A 23,478-nucleotide genomic window follows, 5' to 3' on the forward strand; every position below is an offset into this window, starting at 1 on the left:
GAATGAGGGGAGTGAGAGTGCAGGAGGAAGGCCAGTCGGAATAGCAGCGGTGTGGGCAGCGGGAAGACACGGACAGTGGGACGGAGAAGAACAACACAGAGGATCCCAGTGGCAAGAAAGGCCAGCGAGAGGACGAGGTGGGTACCTTGGCCAAAGAGGGTGGTTCGGAGGTATGGGGAATAGAGGATTTGGTGACCAAGGGATGAGAGGAGTGTTAGCTGGAAACCTGTGCAGTTCCCTATGGGACCACTGCAAAAGATTTAGGACTACAGGTGTTTGGCGGTGAACCCACTTGGTAGCAGTCTGTACCACACAGATTCACTTGGTAGCTGTGGCTGAGCAGTCAGACTTCCCTTAAGAAGAGTTGAGCAGTATGTGGAGTATACAAAATAGGGCAATTCTTCACAGCAAGACAAGCAAACACGCAACGAGGCTTAGTGTAAAGATATTAAGGTATTTATTTATAACAAAACATCTATCAAGAACACTATGGCACTTTCATGGCAAACAAATCAAACACAATTACTCTACGAAGAAGAAACAATCAATCCCCCTAGCAATATTTTGACAAGTATAGGTTCTACCGGCACCACTTATTTACAAACAGAGGTGTATACCTCAACCTAGATGGCACTCCAATATTAGTTAGGACGGGAGAGAACAAGATCGGCAGGTTACGAAATCAACACAGTTCAATACTTCACGGGTAAAATGCAAGGCAGGAAGGCAAGAATCACAATAGATCGTAAAGTTCAGAGGCCAGGCCCACTCGGAGAGAGGCAAGGCGATATGTCCCAAAAAGTCTCTAGTGGAGATGCATTCCAGTCTTTGTAGCAAATTGTTATCGGCAGATTGAACCAGTTTCAGAACCATAAACGAGAAAAGCTTGGAGGCGACCCAACGGAAAGGAGAGGATTAAGACACCTCACTCGAACCGATCGAAAGGGAAGCCAGGCGGACACGGTACCTTGTTGTGGAGGGCAGCTCCGGCGGGGGCAGTTGTTCCTGGTGGTGGATGCACGTCGGGTCTTTGCCAAGAGTAGAGATGATCTCGTCGTCGAAGAAAAGTGAAGTCCGGTGCACCACCAGGGAAGAGACCAGCCGCGGAGTGCTCCGTCACAAGGCACCACCTTTTGGTTGCGGTACAGGGGTGGTGGCTATTTGGTTGCCGAGGTGCGCTGCACGGGCAATTCGACCACTGCGTCCTGAGGCGAATAAAAAGCAAAGGGGACTGGTTGTTCCCACCAGTCAGGGGAAGAGATTCTCCGGCCGGGAGATCTCCTCTGTCGTCGGGAAGTGGTGAGTCGGTTCCGCAGGGCTCCACCGGAGGTGTCGTCGTTGCAGGTCGGCTCAGCGTTACCCTCGTCGGATTCTTAGGTCCTGTGGCGACTTATGAAGATCCAGTCCCAAAAGCCCTGCTTTTATGCAGAAAACCCCCATTCATTCAGCCTAGCTGTCAATCAACACATGCTAAGTGGTGAGCGGGGAGGCTCACCACTTGGGCCAATCACTCCAGAGTGCGACCGGAGTTGGCAAGGCAACTCGGTCCAGGGTGCCTAAACACCCTCTCACACCCCTGTGGTAACCCAGACAGAATGGCACTACTTTGGAGGGTCTCTGTACAGAGCCCGCCAAAAGTGGAACAAAGGGCTCGACCTTTGGTTTAGGAGTTACAGAGACAAACACAGACGCCAACAAGTAGTTTCCACTGCCACCAGCCAAAACTCGACGAGGGGGGACGGGACAGTGCCCCCTCGAGTAACAGATCCAGGAGTAATCTAATTACCCCTACTAGCACATCCACAATAAGATGGTTTGTACTAGTTCTGTTAGTAAATTTAGGTCTAGTAATGCCAATGGTGACTTTACATGCCCGGGGAGACAGTAGTCAGTCCCCGGGTATGGAGTCTATGGTGGAGGTCCGCTAGGACATCCCCGTGTTACGGCATGGAGGGTGCGGTGTAACACACATAGAAAAACATATGAGACCCTATGGAGTAAAAGACCCCATAGCCCATAGAACACATTGACATTCAAAGGAATTACACACATACATGTCCAAGAGCGGGAGAAAAGAGCCCCACTCTTGGCAGGATGGAAAAAAACAAACTCCAGAAATCCCGCAAGCCTGCTGGGGGACCCACTACGTTAGGAAATTCAGCCTAAACAGAGAATGCTCCCTAACAAGGAGGACAGCAAGGGTCATGTTGGAACTGTGGGAGATGGGGACACTATTCAAGGGATTGCAGAGTGCGGCCCTCAGGGTATTTCCAAGGGCAACCACCCATGGACAATGAACAGGTATGGATTACCAATGGGAGGAGGAAGACCACAAGACCGGTGTTATAACGAACCCCAAATGCAGTAAAGACAACCACCCTCACAACCACATCACAGTGCATCACAACCCATGACAAGACAAAACATTGTAGGAAACGCCAGCAGCAACACTTTCACAACAACTGCACATGGTGCACCTGCACCGTTCCGTGGCGCAGCAGTAGTTGGAGATGTTTTCTCATTTCCCGGACAAGAAAGGTATGCAGATTAGGACAGGCCACAGGGAGCACTTGCATGTCCAGTCCTTTCCACCACCCTACGTGCAGAAGAGGAACCACTAGTGGGGGCAGAGATAGGAAATAAGCTGTTTATCTTTATGGTAGACTCAGGAGCATAACAATTATGTCTTATAGAATGGTGGTTTCCGCTCTCAGGCAGGAATTTGGAAACACAGGGGTTCTCTGGGGCTATTTTAAAAGTTCCTTACACCAAAGATCTTGATATAACAGTGGGGGGTAAAACAGTGCGCGCACCCTTACTGTACCATGAGGACACGCCAATCAACTTGCTGGGTAGAGATTTGCTAAGTAAATTGAACATGACCATTTCATTCACCGAGCGGGGAATAGTGTGCTCCACCACAGGAGTGTGCCCAGTGAGAGCAATGTTAATGATTAGTACGATGATGAATGAAGTTGTGGTGTGAGGGATACCCATTGATATAGACATGTTTATCTATGGCATCAAGGTGTTACCCCGAGTAGTACCTGAGTTAACGAGAAAAGAATGGAGGACACCATCAGACTTTATATTCCGCCCAATTGTAAATACGGATGTCGTGCCAGGCACCATAATATCCATAGACATCGAGGCAGTTCAGGTATCGAGCAAACGTATTGTGGTCATAGGCTTGGACATGCATGGGTGCGAGTGGAGAACTGTGCTATGCATAGATCCAAACATAATGCTAAGAGACCTAACTGACGAAGAATTATTCACTGACAACGAAGATGATTGAGAGATAATAATGGAAATAAGCATACCGTGTGACATCATGATTCAGTATAGAGAGGTACACAACACACTTATGGCTAGTGTTAATGCCCCACCGACAATATTTGAGGAAGACATGGCAAAAGTAGCACCAGAAATTTGGATCACAGGCCCACATGATGTAGGGTTATTACATGTAGTAAAACCAATAAAGATAAAACTTAAACCAGGTGCCATACCATCCAGAGTAAAACAGTACCCAATATCCAGAGAATCAGAGGAAGGGATTAGGGAGACAATAAATGTACTCCTGAAACAAGGTATAATAGTACCGTCAAGTTCCCCATGTAACACAGCCATCTTTCTGATTAAAAAAGCAAAAGGAGGAGCGTGGAGGATGATCCAAGATTTCTGCCCACTTAATGACGTCATTCAAAAAGAGTTCGCACTAGTGCCTAACCGGTCATCAATATTGTGCAGCATACCCAAAGAATCTACTTGTTTTACTGTGGTTGACTTGAAGAATGCCTTCTTCTCCATACCACTTGACCCAGGATTGCAGTATCTCACAGCATTCACAGTGGGAAATAACAGATATGAACATCGCAGACTCCCACAGGGATATTGTGAAAGCCCAAGTATTTTTAACAGAGTATTAAGTGAAGACATTGGAAATATATGTGTAGAGAGCACCATTATATAATACGTGGACGATTTACTCGTCTGTAGCAAAACAGAAGAAAATGCAGAGAAGACTCCATAACACTGCTAAATGTGCTATCTACCAAGGGGTACAAGGTTGATAAAGGGAAATTACAATATTGTCTTGCCGAAGTTGTATACCTCGGACAGTTGATATCAAAAGATGGAAAACGAATACTCCCTGACAGGGCAGCTGCTATATGAAACATAATAATACCAAAGACAGTGAAGGACATGCAAACATTTCTTGGCATATGTAACTACTGCCCAGCATGGATCCTTGATTATGCAGCATACACACGCCCATTATTGCAAGCATTAAACGAAGCACAAAAAAGTAGAGCCCCAATAAAATGGACACATGACATGATGGCTCAGTACTTCAGACTAAAAGACCTTATCGCAGATGCCCCAGTCCTCACGAACCCAGATTAGGGGAGGGAATTTTTCCTGTTCTCGCACTGCAGTGGAACACTGATGACGGCAGTGCTGACACAGAAAACATCATTAGGCCACAAACCATTGGCCTACTACAGCAGAACACTAGACGCAGTGATGTAAGGTCACTTCACGTGCGAACAGGCCCTCGCAACTGCGGCCTTTGCTATTGAAAAAAGTGCCACAATTGTAATGGGATGCTCAGTAACATTGTATGCAAAGCACTCATTATTTGCGATTCTTGAGCAGTCAAAATCAACGCTGACAACACAGAGAGCAACCGCATATGAGATAATAATTTCAAGCCCCAACGTGCATGTGGTCAGGTGTAAAACAGTAAATCCAGCAACATTCATTACAGAGCCATGTACAATGGAGGACATGCAGGAACACGACTGTGCCACATATGAGGGGGAGGGTGATGATATTCCCAAAGCGAGTGAAAACGCCCTGCAGCAAGGGGAAATATATTTCAGAGACGGTTCAGCATTGATAAACCCAGAAACAGGAGAGAAGCATGTGGTGATGGCCGTAGTACGAATGGAGGAAGATAGCTATGAAACAATCGTCCAAAAGCATCTCCCGTCTCATCACTCTGCACAAGTGGCCAAACTAACAGCATTAATTGAAGCATTACAGACAGCCAAAGGATGCACAGTGACCATATACTCAGAATCAGCATACGCAACTATCACTGTCCATTCAGGACTATCACTCTGGCGTAGAAGAGGATTCAGACGAGCAGATGGCTCGCCCGTACAGCACGCCACACTATTGAATGAACTAATAGAGGCAATTAGGGGAGGGAATTTTTCCTGTTCTCGCACTGCAGTGGAACACTGATGACGGCAGTGCTGACACAGAAAACATCATTAGGCCACAAACCATTGGCCTACTACAGCAGAACACTAGACGCAGTGATGTAAGGTCACTTCACGTGCGAACAGGCCCTCGCAACTGCGGCCTTTGCTATTGAAAAAAGTGCCACAATTGTAATGGGATGCTCAGTAACATTGTATGCAGAGCACTCATCATTTGCGATTCTTGAGCAGTCAAAATCAATGCTGACAACACAGAGAGCAACCGCATATGAGATAATAATTTCAAGCCCCAACGTGCATGTGGTCAGGTGTAAAACAGTAAATCCAGCAACATTCATTACAGAGCCATGTACAATGGAGGACATGCAGGAACACGACTGTGCCACATATGAGGGGGAGGGTGATGATATTCCCAAAGCGAGTGAAAACGCCCTGCAGCAAGGGGAAATATATTTCAGAGACGGTTCAGCATTGATAAACCCAGAAACAGGAGAGAAGCATGTGGTGATGGCAGTAGTACGAATGGAGGAAGATAGCTATGAAACAATCGTCCAAAAGCATCTCCCGTCTCATCACTCTGCACAAGTGGCCAAACTAACAGCATTAATTGAAGCATTACAGACAGCCAAAGGATGCACAGTGACTATATACTCAGAATCAGCATACGCAACTATCACTGTCCATTCAGGACTATCACTCTGGCGTAGAAGAGGATTCAGACGAGCAGATGGCTCGCCCGTACAGCACACCACACTATTGAATGAACTAATAGAGGCATTAGCAGAGCCATCGGTAGTGGCAGTGGTGAAATGCCAAGCCCATACCAACAACACAGATGTGATCTCATTGGGAAACGCGGCCACTGACGCAGCAGTGAAGGAGGCCTCGTATTTCAATATAACACCTATGACTGAGTGCATTGTTAAAGCCATCACCGCAGAACCACTAGAAGAAGCATATAGTAACACTCCCATAACACAGCTAATAGAGCTACAGAGGAGAGCACCAGTGGAGGAACAACAATTGTGGAGCAAGCAGGGATGTAAACAATTGGCCACAGACCTCAGTTGGAGACAGGAGGCTACAGGGAAGGTAGTGATGCCGGTAGAATTACTCGAATTAGCATTCCAACAGCTGCACTTTCCAGCCCATGTAGCGAAACAACACATCGCCGCAGGCATCCAGGAACATTGGTTTGTCCCCAACCTACAGGAACATTTATCAAAATTTATCATAGAGTGCACAACATGTCAAACATACAATTCAGGGATGACATTGAGAACATTGTGAGGTACTTTGCCACGGCCGGCAGGGCCATTTAGGGAGCTCCACATAGACTACGCTGATATGGGAGAAAGATGTAAAGGGGCGAGGTATCTCATTGTGGTGGTATGTCCTTTTTCAAGGTGGGTGGAGGCGGGCCCATGTCCCCACCCAGATGCAAAGTGTGCGGCGAAGTTCCTAGTACGAGAAGTGTTTTCCCGGTGAGGAATATGTGATGTAATACGGTCAGACAATGGCACACACTTTGTGAATGACCTCTTAAGGAAGTAACGTCACTCTTGGGGGTAAAGCACAAACTGTGTTCCATTTATCATCCAATGGCTAATGGAGTGGTGGAAAAGATCAACGGCCTGCTCAAGAGTAAGTCATCGAAATTGTGTAATACATTGAAGAAAAACTGGGCGTATTGCTTGCCCCTAGCACTGTTCCAACTCAGAACGCAGCCAAGCCATGTAAGGACCACCATTTGAGCCCCCATGAAATTGTGACTGGGAGGCCAATACACACACCACTCTCCCCAGTTAGGAGAGCATCAGATGCACACAGGGCTGCCACAGTGCTGGGGGAAGAATTTAAGGAATACTTGACTCAGCTGACGGCGCAGTACGCAGCATAGCGCGACAAATAGCACCACCTTTTACTGAAAATGTGGCAACTGATACTACCATGCCAGCCACAGATAGCCCAAATGGGCCGCTGATGCCAGGAGCACAGGTATATGTGAGGAGTTTTGTCAGGAGATGGAATTCACCAAGGTTTCATGGCCCCTATGAAGTGATTTATAGTATGCCCACTGCAGTGAAAGTAAAGGGACTGAAATATTGGGTGCACCTCTCAGATGTGAGGAGGGCACGCATTAGTACACTCCCTCAGAGCGAACAGGAATGTGCAGTGGTACTACTAGTGAGGTTGAGCAGCAATGGCAAACTGATCAAATAAAAAGAAAGTTGTAAGAAGCAAAAGAAAATTATGTGTCCTCTGACTTGTCTCACTCTACGCCTCTATCTTCCTTCCATCCTCTATTCATCACTATATCTTTCTCTTGATATATAAATGCACAAGGAAAAAGAGGATATAAGTGAAGCAAATGACAGAAAAATGTATAATGATAATAAGTGCAGCAACCGTAACGAAAGCAATGAGTAAACATGAAGTGTATATATATATATATATATATATATATATATATATATATATATATATATATATAATATATATATATATATATATATATATATATATATATATATATATATATATATATATATATATATATATATACTACATATTTTGGTGACTTAACAAATTTGTATCATCCCTCCAGGTGACAAAATGTCCCAACGAAGTGCCCTACAAGAGAACGCATTCATGTTAGATAGCAATAGGGATGCCATTAGGGCTAATAAGTTTAGCAATGTTGAATGTGTTTTGAAACGTGTGGCAGTTTTACTTTCTGTGATGTTGTTCTTCATGGCCTGTTATTATAGTCTCTTATCTCTGGTTAATGACATTCACAAAAGGGGAAGCAGGGCAAAGCTTATACGGGAAGGGTCAAGCCTAATATGGACTGGAGTGAATACAATATGGGGAGAAACATATATCATTGGTATAAACGATACAAATGTAACAGAAACTTCAGAACACACCCCTGCTGATACAACAATTGTCTCCTTGTTACATCCTGGTATAAATATAAGTAATGATTATGAATTAAATGAATATGATGGTGACTATTATTGGCCGAGTGACTTGGCCAACACAGGTATGCATGTACAGACAGCAAATGAAGAAACAAGGCAACTCTGCCTTATTAAAACTGGCGCATCTCAGTTGGCCCTTCTATAGGGCTGCAAATTTTTGAAAAATTTGATTCCTTCTTCGATATCTTATTTCAATCAAATACGAAAAGTCAAATATATATATGTACTTTTAGACAGGAATGTTTATTCACATTCTCATGTATTGATTCACATTGCACTGTGTTGGGCGATCAAATTTTGCCTTCAATATACATTCTGCCAATGCATTTCGGTTTGAACCTTCGTCAGGGCTGTATAAAGGCACTTGATTACATCATCAAGCTAGTCATAATTATGTATTCATTAATTTAAATACACTTTACAGTTTAAATACAATATATTAACAAATTCACACATACCATTTGGATTGTCCCACGTATATGCAATAGTTCCGCCAGATGAAAAATAAACAACCAACAAAAGCCATTTAGTTTCAGTATTATAAGTTTTGTATGCATTGATTTTTAGGACAGAAACCAGTCCTACCTGATCGCTTTAAAGGTAGGACTGGTTTCTGTCCTAAAAATCGTGGGACAATCCAAATGGTATGTGTGAATGTGTTAATATATTGTATTTAAACCGTAAAGTGTATTTAAATTAATGAATACATAATTATGACTAGCTTGATGATGTAATCAAGTGCCTTTATACAGCCCTGACGAAGGTTCAAACCGAAATGCATTGGCAGAATGTATATTGAAGGCAAAATTTGATCGCCCAACACAGTGCAATGTGAATCAATACATGAGAATGTGAATAAACATTCCTGTCTAAAAGTACATAGATATATTTGACTTTTCGTATTTGATTGAAATAAGATATCGAAGAAGGAATCGAATTTTTCGAAAATTTGCAGCCCTATAGAAGGGCCAACTGAGATGCGCCAGTTTTAATAAGGCAGAGTTGCCTTGTTTCTTCATTTGCAGTTTATTAAGGTCCTTGTGCTGTAGGACTAGATTTAAACTGGCAGCTCCAATTTTACCTGACACTGAAGGTGAATTTTATATATATAATTTAAACAAAGAAAGAAAGAGAAGAAAATAACTTGTGGTGCCCACCTCTCCGATACTTATGCATGTACAGACAACCATAGAACCTACTTCATATTACGTTATTGCTACTAACAAGTATACACATGCCATATTTAACGACAATGATACTGCCTGGGCTGGAATGTTCCCAATACATTACCAAAAAGTGAGAAGCCACAAGGAGGGAGGGAAAAAGAGAGAAAAAAGGGGGGCGGGAAAGAAAAGAACGACATTTATCATGACCTGGGGTTAGATGAAATAGAAGACCCCCGCCACCCTGATCAATCTAACAAATGGTATTCAGACATGAGTGCTACGGCAAAGCAAGCAACAAATGAAAGCTGCTGTGTCTGTTCTCTCATACCACATGCATCAGGGACCCCCAAAATGTTGGTTCCACAGGAAGTGCCCTTGTCGGAGGCTCAGTGTTTGTTTCACTTAGTTCTGTGTAGGATAAACAGCACTTTCCAGGCACACACCGTCACCATGGAGAGGAGGGAAAATGAGAGAACGTCAAGGAGTAATTTGCATCAAAGAGTCATTTTTTGTCATCAAAGGGACGAGGTATGCAGAGAACAAATGGCACGATGAAACTATCGAATGCAAGGCAGAAGCACTCCGAGGACTATCTGAAGACACCTTCCACTGGATAAAGAAAGTGTGTGCCCCTATCTGGTCACAACACGTCACCAAGCTAACATGGATCACAGCACTGAAAAGCCTATAAAATACAAAAAGATGTCCCGCACAAACTATGCTTCCATGGGGAAGGCAAGGTGAACATGGGGGAGGCAAGAAAATGCAATAAAACAGTAATCATACCTGATATGAAGAAAGGCAGCGCAGCCCTCATGGACATGTCCTGGATTTGCGGTAGGCAAACCTACCTGCATCTGCCTGCATCCTGGAAAGGTACTTGCGCCTTAGCCACCCTCCATACTGCTCTAATGGTAATACCCGAAAGCCATATCCAAGGAGCAGAAGGAGAATCGGCTGGCAATCAGCAGCAGAGCAATCGGCTGAGCCATCGACAGTGCCCCAACAAGTGAAACAGAACTTCCATCTTACGAACTGTTGTCAGAACACGAGCTGAAAACAAAGTTATCACAAAGGAAAATATCATCCAACTATATTTCTTCCGAATCATCAAAACTCCTTGCTGAGATCCCGCAAAAGTACAAGCTCTTCTCATCTGCAGAGACATTTTTTGCATTGCTCCTAGCACCAGGGCTCCAAGCACGAGCACATCCCAAATGGTTACAAATAGTGTGCTGGGAGCTAATCCAACTGTCCAATGACACTGAAGAAGGATTCAACATTATAAAAATAGAGCTCTGTGCCTTGCGCCTAATGACAATGCAAAACCGATATGTTCTAGATGTCCTCACGGCGATGGACAGTGTTGTTTGCCAAAAAATAGGGGGTGCGTGTTGTACATTCGTGCCATCTGAAGATGCAGATAACAGGTCACTCTCACATGTGATAACAGCAGTTCACAACTTGGGAGACAGGATGAGAACAGAGGGCGGAGCAGAAGAAAGCACATGGTTTGAGAACATGTTCAGCTGGATACCTTCATGGGTAAATGTGATGATGAAAATACTCGTTCCCATCATCGTCTTTGTGCTGCTATTCTTCTGCGTGTGACAATTAGGCCTTCAGTGTTGTGCAAAAAGTGTGCCTACCTCAACTATGATGATGGTAATAATGGGCCGACCGACAAGGGTAGCAACTATGATAGATGCACAAATACAAACAGGGGAACATAACACTCCAAAATACAGGATGACTGCCATCTACAGGCAATATGGGGACAGGGTTGATAATTTATGCCACACCACAATCAAGGAACCAACAGAATTACCATGGTATAATGAGGTATGGGTAGACCTCGATGGGGATGGTGGGATTTACCTAACATCTACTCCAGACGAATATGCAAGGAGAGGTAATAGCTTGAGAAGTGTATGCAGAGCATGGATGCCAATAAAAGGTACCCCAGCCTGAGAATAAGCAGTTGCTGAAGGTGAGTACTACCGAAGAGAGAATGAAAGAAAACAAGTGTCATAATTCGTTACTTTAGATGTAACGAAAGGGGGGAATGTGTGGGAGCGAGGGGCCACTCGGCCCCTCGCATCCTTTACTTCTCAGTACAAAACTCGGACCAAGTGCCTCGAGTTATGGGTTCGCCCATCGCCCTTATCCAATGCCAACTTTGGCTGACATTCGCGTAGATGGGACCACTGAGCAGGACACAGGGCATCCATTTTGTACCCCCTTTCGACTCCATCTTGGTGACTAGGCCTCACTGCTATAGTAAAAAACGCTTCTCTTCCCTTTCTCGCAACGGCCAGGTGCGCAGGGCACATGGCCCCCACCATCGTTCCCACTTTGACTGGAAAACTCTGCGGCTCCATTCTCACACTGAAGCCGGAGGTACTTGCAGCAAATAATAAATGTAACACATCACTCTTCCTCTGAGATCACTGTCCTGCATGTGAACCAGCATGAGCTAAGCACATAGCTCGTCCATCTCTACAAACGTGTCCTTGCCCCTGCACCCTTGCCAGTGGAAACTTACTGCCATTGTGACCCTGTGCCCCTGCAAGTATTCCTTTCATGTGCCAGATCACTGACCGAGCCATGAGCCCACCCAATAGATCCCTGACTAACATTAGACCCCTGTTGTAGTATATCGTTGTCTACCACTAACAAATGCCACATACCAGATATTCTTGTAAGCACAGACCCTCTCTTCGACCAGTGTTATTATAATGGTCTAAACCTTTAACCTAAGGCCTATATAATCCAATGTAATTGATAGTATAGATACACATGTGACTTTTATAGAGACATGATGAATTATTCAAGGACTCTGAGCAATTGTTATTTAGTGCATGCATTTTTGAAAGTATATGTGTTAGCTTAGCAAGTGACCACCCTGCTTCACAGCGACCTGACCGTCACCCATCTGGAGCACAGATGCCTGACGCCCACCCTCCCACCAGCCAAGCAGCAAACCCGGAGGAAGAGATGCCACCTACACCTTGGGCACCATATGGACTTTCCAATCCGGGACCAAAGTAGTATCCTATGTTAGTTGTGTCATTTGCCCTATAAAATGTATTGTAACATTAATTTTGGTCAGAGCGCTCTCAGAGGCAACAGAGATCTTTAAATGCCATTTACTTATATAAACCTTGCCTTGAACTCTCGCAGCCTGTTCTCTTTGCCTCATTCCCCGTCCGGGGTGTGTCTATTTTATTCTTTTGCACGTGTAAGACGGGGAGGGCACAAATAGGTGCAATATTATTTTGTCCAAAAAAACACTCAAAGACTTCACTGCTGGGTTCCAGTAGAGATTTAAAATAATTAGAGTTAGTGATTTATCAACTGGACTAGTCAGGATCGTTCCCACTAAGCATTGAATGTAGGCATTTGGATGCTTTACTTCCAATACCTCGGATTGTAGTGTATTTTTAATAGCGATGAGCAGGCCAGATGTTGGTATGCCTCGAGGCCCTTTCTCGGCTGGATTCAAAGTTACAGAATATCCATCAATGATTGGAGGAGATTGCAGCCATGTTTCTTGGAGGCAGATTATATCTTGATTTAGACCTGCTGTACTTTTTATTTAAAGTGAGGTTAGCAAAGCCTCTCATATTGCAGCTGGCAATTTTCAAGAAAGGCCTGATGTTAACCTGTATATTCTATGTGTTGGATATTTTAGAAGCAAATATGCTTGCAAGCCATTTCCAATTCTGTGTTGTGCCTTGTTCCAATATTTGTGGCTCTGCTGTAACATCACTTGATTTAGGTGGTTGAAAACATTGCTCTGATGTTTTTTGAAATGATCTTTTTGAACTATGGCAATCTCTTACCTCCGTGTGATTCCACACTGAATTTTGATGGTAATTTGCAGTGTGATTCATTTTTGTTTCTATGGTGATTGTTTATAGGTTCTCATTTAGTTCTATTAAGTCAAAAGCAAGTGGACGTAATTTGTGCACCTCCCCTAACATTGGTTCTGTTTCTTCCGGTAATTCTGTAGTGGTTAGGCCCTTTGATGATAGTAGCTTTAGTGTTGGCAAATGATGAAACAATCTGCTAACATATGCATGATTTAGAGTTAACCCATCATCCTCAAAGCTAATATGTTCCAAAATAATTCTATGGGTCAAGTCGATTTGTTTTGCCGTTGCTGATGGTGTGCACTCCCCTGATGTAGGTGCATGTCGTGCTTCCTGATTGTATTGTTTTTGTATTATTCGCTGAACGAAATTTCAAATGTATGTTCGATGGTCAACTTCTGTGGGCATTCCATCGGTCCCAATTGTTGGGCCTGGTGCTCACTATGAACATGTGATCTCCTATTTTTTTGCTTTTCAATCAATTGCCTGGGGCTGCTACATGTTGTGCACTTTGTATGCAACCTTTCAGTGACTGCATCTTTATAGGTTATAGGTTGTATGTTTTTAGGTGCTAAAGTCAAAGATGCTACTGCCCTTGCTCTCCTGGTCTCAGTAATTGATCTTGTTTTGTCTTTGCCGCCTTGGATTTTTAGAGCCCATTGGTAGTTATTCCATCGTGGTTTGTTGGGTTCATCGTTCTCCTCATTTGAATCTGAAGAGACTGGAGCACATGATTAATCTTCAACATCATTATGCTCCGATTCCGTATTGTCTGAGGACGGTATTGGGTATATTGGCATGTCTGCAAGATCAATATTTGACATATCAGTTACTTCTAATGGAGTCACCGGTGCATCGACATCAATTTCTGTACCTTGCTGTCTTTCAAACATCATTGCAGAAACGGAAGGTTGTGAGTCCGGCAGGACTATGTTTTTAATGAAACTCTTGCTTGCATTCAAATTTCGTTTCATGGTAAGGGGGAGATTTTTAGTTTTTTTCACTTGTACTTTTGCTCCCACCTTCACTGTTCTTTTCTTTTCGGCAGTTTTCTCATTGGGTTTGCGAGCTACTGACATCATCCCTAAGGTTTGTGGATTACCATTGGCTGCTTTCTCAAAAATAGGGCATATTGTTTTCGCTTTAGAGAAGTCCACATTTCTTTTTTCATGAATGATTAACTCCGCCGTTGTGCTGGTATTCATTTGCAATGTTTGTGTTTGATTGCACTCAGCTCCCATCGTCCCACAATGACAGCTCTGTGTTGGGACAGTGTTGGTACTGTCAGTGGCGAATCTCCAATTTTTTGGTTTGATATACTAAGGTCCTCATTACAAGTACGGCGGTAGGGTGTTAACGGCACTGGTAAGGATGCTGGTGCCGTTAACCCCCTACCTCCGCATTACAAGGTCCCTTAGCAGGTCCCACTAAGGCCCGCTGGTTTTACTGCTAAGGGATCAAGGAGCTAATAACGGGCCCGCTATTTGCGGGCCTGTTATTAGCTCCTTCCCCATTCCCATTGAGCCCTATGAGGGCTTAAATGGGAATGGGGAATGGTTTTCAGAATGGGGACTTACCGGGTCCTCCAAGGTTGGAATGACCCGGTAAATCCCTACTCCGACAACCGGGACCGGGACACGGTAATAGCGCTATGGCTACCTCCAAACTCGTAATGAGGCCCTAAGACTTGGGTTGTTGTCGACGAGTGCACATATCTGTTGAATATGCATATTATCTGGTGGTTTCACTGCACAATATGCATTATCCTTATTTTCTACCCATTTCTCTAGTTTGTCCAGTGAATCGGTTTAAGTTGTAGTTGAAAGCATCTGTTTTCTATGTGCACCTGATTGCATGTTAAAGTCTGCTGTTTCAAATGAACGTGATTGTCTTTGCAGTTGTTTTTTCTTTAATAACCGGTTCCAAGATGGAGTGGATTAAGGTATGTTCACCTTTGCTTCTCCAGATTACAAATTTTGTTATCCACAACCCAGTTACAAAGCCTTTGACATATATTATTTTGGAATGCAGAATCACGTGTACTGTGTTCTGATCTTTTAATTGCTCGCTCATTTGTTCATGAAGCTTCATGAAGGGTAATAGGATCGATGTTAGTGTTGAAACTATGTGAAAATCATGCATACTGGGAATTGATGTATTAGTTTCTTCCAAACTTACAGCATCCGTTTGAGTTGTGCTATTAATTTATTTTGCTACTGAGGTCGCTTGAGGTGGACTGGGTCGGTTATTCCAAAGGATATGTGTCATGCTTACATTGTTGGCAGTTAACACATCATTTTCGATCGTGGTCAGTCCTTTGCATTCTGTGGTTTTTGAAATTTTACTACACAGAATATATATGTTTGATTCCGCCAGGCAACTTCGTACTACATGTGTCTTCAACAAAGTTGAAGTTTCCAGTAAAAGATTATCAGGCAATTCTAGTGCTGCAGATGGAGTATTTATTGGTGCAACAATAGTTTGGTGTAAGGGTAGTTGTACAGTTGGTTTTGCCATACTTTTCAAATTGAACCCTTTAGCATTAGAATGGTTCACTAGTTGGGAATTAAAACACATAGTTTGTGGTCTTAGTGCCATTGGTTTCCATATTACAGGCGTGCTTACTGTATAAGCTCTTTTTGCAAGAAACTTGGCTGCCCTATGTTCATGAAGAGTTATGCCATGTTTTCTTATAAGCATCAGGGTTGTGGGTGAATTTGATGCTGTAAATTTCCCTTTATCTAGGTGCATTTCCCTACATACGGGGATACATGCAACCTGATCAAGGTCTTGGCGAGGTAAACATCGATCCTCAACCAGCACTTGTGTGCCTTTTTTTCATTGGGGGAGTTTTATTCCTTGTATGCCTTTTGTTCCTTGGGGGACACTCTGTTTTGCTCTCTCACCATCACTCATGGGCTCATCCAATCCCCCTCTTTGAGCCAGCATTGACACAGGGCAGCCACAGCCACTGCCAGTGCCAGTGCCCGTCTCCATTGCCACTCCCCATCCCTCCCTCAATGTGGCGGCCGCTGGCACTCCACCCTGCATGTCACCGGCAGTCGGGCCGCGGGCCTGGGAGACCTCGCCGCCCCCACCCAAACACCGGCCCTCGCCCACGCAGCCCGCGGACAAATCCATGCTCGACTCTGCAAGCGGCCCGCTCGCCGCATCCACTCCACCTGACCCTCCGCCACCATCCGTGCACGGAACCCCAACGGCGCAGCCCCCGGGCAACTCCATGTCAAATCATGTAAGTAATGTCTTTGGCATGATTCCGCCATTTTGTGTTGTATTGGCCACATTTAAAACACTTTTCTGTTTGCGTTCTTCTGCTAGTCGCCAAGTCGCAGCGTCTGTTAAAAAGGCACCCGCTTGAAGTTTATTGATGTTAGAAATGGTTGTGGCCACAATGTTAACCTCTACATTTAGAGGTGTGGCTTGTGTGTTTAAACGTGGTGAGTTTACAGCACTTGCGATTTTAACCTGTGAGAGGCTTGGATCTTGGCACATATTTTAAGTCCATATTTAAGTCTGTATTTGAGTACATATTTGAGAATTGGTCTGATTCTGCTTTTTTGGCTACTTCTAGGCACGGCACCTGGGAAATGTCTGTGCAAATTTTGAAGCAGCAAGCCACCAATTGTACTAGTAGAGTTTTGGTGAGTTGAGGGAGCTTCCATGGCCACAAGGGAGGGGTTGGGCATCTGGATATCACCCTACAACTTAGTTTGTGTAATATAGCTTGTGGTGTATTAATGCTAGCACGGAGATAATAAGATGCAAAGCTCACCACTCACCAGATCAGTGGACTGCAGGACTGTCACTCTCAGCCACTCTGTGCCGCTGCACGGGTGAAATGAGGTTTAAGGTTTCTTCTCCTCTGAAGCACTAGCAAGAAAAATTAGGAGCTGCAGGACTGCCACTCTCCACCACTATCAAATTTTCCTCGAGGCTGCCTCTGTCCCCTCTTTTGTTTCCCCGAGATGGAGGGTAACACCCCCCTCCGCTCAAGGTCCAGGACCGCTGAGTGGGATATCTCATGGGAGTTGCAGCTTCAAAGGCAACACTGACATAAACCAGTGAGCCTACCCCATAAGGGTTTTGCATGACAGAGACCCTTTGAAGAGTTAGAGTAGCCAGAACAGGTACATGGGAGTGAGACGGGGTTCCACTATACTAGCTTTCTAGCTGGACTATCTTCCTTACAGTCCCCTCCATTTTCTGCAGGACAAGGAACACTGACTATGATGTCAGAGGGCAAGGACCACTTATTACACCAACAGGGATTGGTCTCCATATCTCCTGTTTGTTCTGGACCAATGCCCTGTCACATTCCTCTAATAGAGAAGAAGTGTCTCTCGCTCCTTATTTGATTTTACTTTGGATATAAACAAGAAGATGAATACACCATTGGAATTCTATGGGTGTTTGGCGCATTCCAGAGTTGTAGTTCATAGGGGGGTCGATATAAGGCATCCAAGACAGAAGCCAGCTCTGCTATCTAATCATCCTCAAGGCACATTGGGGTGAACTGCTGTGTACTAAGTCCTGTCAATCTGTCAGCTACACTGGAACCAGGTTCCAGACTGGAAGTGTCAGAGCCTCTGTGGGTTCAAGCTCCCTGGACTGGGAATGCAGTGCAAGAAAAACACATGTTGTACTTGAGCCCCTGGAGTGATACTCCTGGAATCCGGAAGCCTAAAAGTAGCTGTAATCAGACACATAGCATCCAGTAGCCAGACACAGATGGAATGCATTGCAACTGTCTTTGTTCTGCTTTGACCATGTCCAATGCATTTTCCTGCTGCCCCCTCCTTAAAATGGGGGTGCACCAAGGAGGAAATATGGAATCGATACACTAGCACAATAAGGGATCATTATCCAAAGGTTAAGCCTTGTGGAGAAATCTCTAATTCGGGATTTTGAAACATGTATGAATACTAAGCCCTGTATTGATGAGGACTGAAAGTTCGAAACACGTGTCGACATTGGGGCAATACAAATAAAACCTTAATGTGAGCTACTACTACGAGAGTCAAGTTACTATTGCAACCTAAGAGGACAGGCACTCACCAGGGGTGATATACCCTGCAATGTTCTAACTAAATAAGGTATGGTGATACCTTAGCTCACCCCGTGAAGCGACAGTCCAACTACTAAAACATAAATGAGTGGTAAGCACTAAGACGTAGCAAACTCCAGCCTGTCTTCAACCCTTTGGGAGCCTGCAACTTTAACATGACATGACGCTGACTTCAGGGGGCTCACATTGAGTTGAACAATCTCAACTTCAGTTCAACATTAGCCAAAGTTCCAAGAATCCCGACTCAACACGGTTGATCCCACTCAGGACAAAACAACCTCTTGTTAAAAGGTAAGTCCTGTCCCCCTGGTCCACTTTCTGGGACCCTGCTCACTGTAAATACCCTCTTCCACACTTTTTTTCTACCATGTCCTTTTTAATTGTGACATTTGAGCAAATATGTGCATCAACAACTGTTAGGGGAGATTTCCTAAAGTCCACTTGAGGTAAGACTTTATATAACTATCCCTTGGCATAGGAGTCCCAAACTCTTAGAATAAGCTTGTACTACTCATGGAACCTTGGTAGTTTGGCAGAGCAGTCAGGCTTATCATAGGAGGAAGATGTGAGTTGTAGGTAAAGTACACTGAACCCAGTTAGTACACTGGTCTAAAGAAACATTCACACCAATAAAGTTATATTAAAATATATAATTTATTATATTTATATAAGGAAGTCAGAAATATACTTAGTCCAAATAACCAACACACTTAGGAATACTTATAAATACTTTTCAAGCGGCATTGCTTCAGTGATAGTTGCTTGCGGTGCAATTGTTAAAGAGTTTGGCCACACACTCATGTTAAAACACAGAGATATGGTCATTGCATTTAGTTAGCAAAACCACATAAGATAACGTCTTTTAGGAGGGAAAAATGTTGGTTAGTCATACAGTATCAGAGCTTAATGTTCTAGAGGTGTTTTCTCAGCAAACTAAAGCTTTTGAAGTCTGATCCATAACTATATGCACAAAACATTTTGAAGAGGGCTCAAAGTCTTACGAAGCAGCAGAACAGCAAATGTTCCTTAGGATACTTTCAGTCTCTAGAACAAGATCCTAGAAGAGTTAACACAATGATGAAGACCCTGTAAAAGGACTCACTGAAGCAACACAAGCTGGCAGCCTGGGCCAGAGGTAAGTGTGTACACCCTGACACCACTTCACACATTCCAACAGTCTGGAGCAACTTCTTGGTTCATGTTAAGTAATACCTTTCACCCCACTGTATCTTAGGTTAGAAGAAATGTTTGCAGCTGAATACTCCTTTGTGCTGCAGTGACGGAGCCAGTCCTGTGATTCCTCTGTCTGGTGATGAAAGGAAGGACCCTGAATGGGATGTCTCAGCAGCAGTCTCGAGAGAGGACCTTGTGCATGGATTTATTTATCTTCTCTGGGGAGTCTGCGGTTTTGGTGTCATTCTCTCAGCACCAACAATGGACAGTATTCACCTGGTCTATCTTCTTCGATTCCTGGAGTCTTGCACTCTGGTGAGGGGACTTGGATGAGTCAGATCTTATTTCTGGAGGTTCACCTGGAGCTCAGCATAGACATGGACGGATTCAGATTCTCAAAGACAAGGGAAAAATAGGTGAAAGTTCTCCTAGTATTCACAGTCTGTAGCTCCGGGAAGCCACAGCATCTCGGAAGATGGCGCAAATTGCAGTGTCTCAGGGCTGGTTGGTGCCACCAGCCAAAGGGAAGGAGTCATCCTCTACAGAGTTCCTCTGTTGAGAAGAAATCGGGGTCAGGACAGCAGTTGTCACTTCACGGTAATGCAAAGGGTCTGCAGGCAGCTCTGGTCATCTTCTTCTTGGGTTACTTCAGTTTCCAGTGGTCAACATGCCTTTCACCTCAGGAAGCTCATCTTTTATTCAGTTTCAGCACACACTCCTCTGCAATCTCTCTCAGTAGTTTAAAGAAAGTGTCGGCTGACTGTCAGGGCAGCCAAACCCCTAGAGTACAATGGTTCCATTCAGGCATTCATGCAGACAAAGGGCAGGGAAGTGAATAACTCATCCACAACTTCCTGCCTGACCAGACACAGTGGAGCTTGGGAGGGGACATCCAAGGGCTCCTGCTGAAGGCAAAACACACACACACAGATCTCCCCCTCCCAGAATGATAGTAGAAGATCTAACAAAGGATAGCCATGCCTGAAATGCTGAAAAAAGAAAGAAGTCACCATGTTAGAACATAGGTCACCCTATTGTGCACAACCAAGACTGTGAATTCAGTCTGGCTTAATAAATAGCACAATAGTTGGTAGAACACATCCACTACCACCAGCCATAACTAAAGGGTTGTCTAGGTGTCTAAAATGTAAAGGGATCAGAGAGAAGGGGGATACTAGGTACCCCCTTTGCACTCCACATAATGTTATTAAAGATTCTAATCGGGCATCACACAGAGGACCAGGACTCTTGCCCTTAGCCTAGGATGTAGCGCTCAGTTAGAATACTTTTTCTTTATTTCTTAGAATTCAGACTGAGCTGGCACCCAACCCATCTCACACCCCCTTTTACAAATACCGTGGGTCACCATGGACCATGAACCAGGCTGGTTGGTGGAAATACAATATTTATTTATTTTAAATTTAAAGAAAATCACAACTTTTTTATATTGGGCAGAAATCACCATTGGGGTGATGATAATGTAAACCGATGAAATGCACTTGATTGTCCTTCTACTAGAACATATCCAAAGCACAGATGAATACGAGCAATTTTACTGTTTGGTTAGATAGCCACCAACTTAAGATGTCCCCCTGCATTGCTCCCTCAAACCCCAAGTAATCAAATTTTGAGTGGATAGAAAGGAGCAGCAATGAGTCAGCAATACTAGGCAGCAAACAGAATTAAAATCTGGCCTCCCCTCATGAAATGGGTTTGAAAACAATTGCTATTGCATAAATAACACTTGGAATTGGTATACAGTACAATGGTTCCATTCAGGCATTCATGCAGACAAAGGACAGGGAAGTGAATAACTCATCCACAACTTCCTGCCTGACCAGACACAGTGGAGCTTGGGAGGGGACATCCAAGGGCTCCTGCTGAAGGCAAAACACACACACACAGATCTCCCCCTCCCAGAATGATAGTAGAAGATCTAACAAAGGATAGCCATGCCTGAAATGCTGAAAAAAGAAAGAAGTCACCATGTTAGAACATAGGTCACCCTATTGTGCACAACCAAGACTGTGAATTCAGTCTGGCTTAATAAATAGCACAATAGTTGGTAGAACACATCCACTACCACCAGCCATAACTAAAGGGTTGTCTAGGTGTCTAAAATGTAAAGGGATCAGAGAGAAGGGGGATACTAGGTACCCCCTTTGCACTCCACATAATGTTATTAAAGATTCTAATCGGGCATCACACAGAGGACCAGGACTCTTGCCCTTAGCCTAGGATGTAGCGCTCAGTTAGAATACTTTTTCTTTATTTCTTAGAATTCAGACTGAGCTGGCACCCAACCCGTCTCACACCCCCTTTTACAAATACCCTGGGTCACCATGGACCATGAACCAGGCTGGTTGGTGGAAATACAATATTTATTTATTTTAAATTTAAAGAAAATCACAACTTTTTTATATTGGGCAGAAATCACCATTGGGGTGATGATAATGTAAACCGATGAAATGCACTTGATTGTCCTTCTACTAGAACATATCCAAAGCACAGATGAATACAAGCAATTTTACTGTTTGGTTAGATAGCCACCAACTTAAGATGTCCCCCTGCATTGCTCCCTCAAACCCCAAGTAATCAAATTTTGAGTGGATAGAAAGGAGCAGCAATGAGTCAGCAATACTAGGCAGCAAACAGAATTAAAATCTGGCCTCCCCTCATGAAATGGGTTTGAAAACAATTGCTATTGCATAAATAACACTCGGAATTGGTAAATAATTAATTTACATGTGTGGTTGAATAAATGGTGTAAATATTAGTCATAACAGTATCATAGATGTAATTACACTAGCAACTACCAGCCAAGGTATCAACAAAGGGCATACAGTTCAGAAATCAACTTGAAAGTAAGAACACAGTGCAGCCCAAAATCACACATTGGAAAGTTGCATTTTCCTCTTTTTACAGTTTTAAATGTCAAAACGGTTTGGAAAAAATCGGCTAAAATAGACCAAATCGGAATGCTGTTTTTCAGGCTTGGTGATAGATGCACATCACAGGGATGATAGGAAAGTGAAAGAGTGACTCAAGAACTGGAGGAGATGTTCAATGTGAAAGGAAATTCGGTTTTGGGAATATAAAAGCATTTAACAGAGAAAATCAGTTTGAAAAGAAAAATGACAAGTGCTACTATAACTATATCTTTGTAACTAGATTATCAAGAAGATAACGCTGCCCATGAAATAGGTTAAGCAGCCGTCTTGACCCCCTTCACACCGCGTGTCTTTTTATGTGGAAATTAATTAATTTACTCCAAATATGACTAAGGACTTAAGCAATGGACTAAAGGGATGGGAAAGAATAGTGCCAACACATGAAATTAAGAAACAGGATACACAGAGGATTCAGACTATCTTAAACAAGTTATCAAGGTATGGAAGGGGTTACTTAGAGGGTGAAACCAAGACAAGGTATCAAGATAGGGTAGCCTATGTTTTGTTATGGGATGGGGAGATACTCACAATCAGTGCTGGAGTTTGGGGTGTGGGATAGCCAACCGGGTTTCTGGACTCAAGGGGTCTGGTCACGGCACAGCGGCATGCAGGTAGCGGGGCAAAAAGCCGATCTGGTCACAGGATACTCTACAAAAGGGTACCACAGCTTTTCCCCCTTTCTCCCTGAGTTAGTGGATTTTGGTATGGCGTTTAATTCTGTAGGGTGGTTCTGCTTTGATAGGGTCAGCTATACTCTGGCATGGCAGTAGATCTGGAATCTGCAGGATGAATATGAAATGTCTGGATAAGGAGCAGCTGGGCAATTCAAAAGAGCCAGTCCTTTGTCTCTGTGAGCTTCCACCTTTTATAAGGCGGGTGACATCACAGGATTTACCATGGGGGCAGGCTTTGGCTGGACATACCTCTAAACAACTGGATTGGTTACGGTTTATTGTTACTGCCTTCTTGTCAGCTGGTAGGACTTTAGAGACATGACATGAGTTTTACG

General features: G+C 43.9%; 2 protein-coding genes across 2 annotated transcripts in view; one reads left to right on the top strand and one right to left on the bottom strand.

Annotated features, from left to right (window-relative positions):
- The window catches only part of LOC138487444 (uncharacterized), a 72,664-nt gene extending 67,473 nt beyond the window's left edge, over window positions 1–5,191 (top strand). Inside the window, exon 2 of the mRNA XM_069613982.1 lies at window positions 5,120–5,191. Within this exon, the coding sequence (XP_069470083.1) occupies window positions 5,120–5,191 (72 nt within the window). The remainder of the gene's footprint in view (window positions 1–5,119) is intronic.
- Window positions 1–23,478, bottom strand: part of KYNU (kynureninase) — a 1,315,291-nt gene that overhangs the window by 1,248,573 nt on the left and 43,240 nt on the right. The gene's annotated exons all lie outside the window — the stretch shown is intronic.

This window comes from Ambystoma mexicanum, chromosome 9 (assembly GCF_040938575.1).
Source record: "Ambystoma mexicanum isolate Mex_15411 chromosome 9, UKY_AmexF1_1, whole genome shotgun sequence".
In the NCBI taxonomy this organism is placed as follows: domain Eukaryota; kingdom Metazoa; phylum Chordata; class Amphibia; order Caudata; family Ambystomatidae; genus Ambystoma; species Ambystoma mexicanum.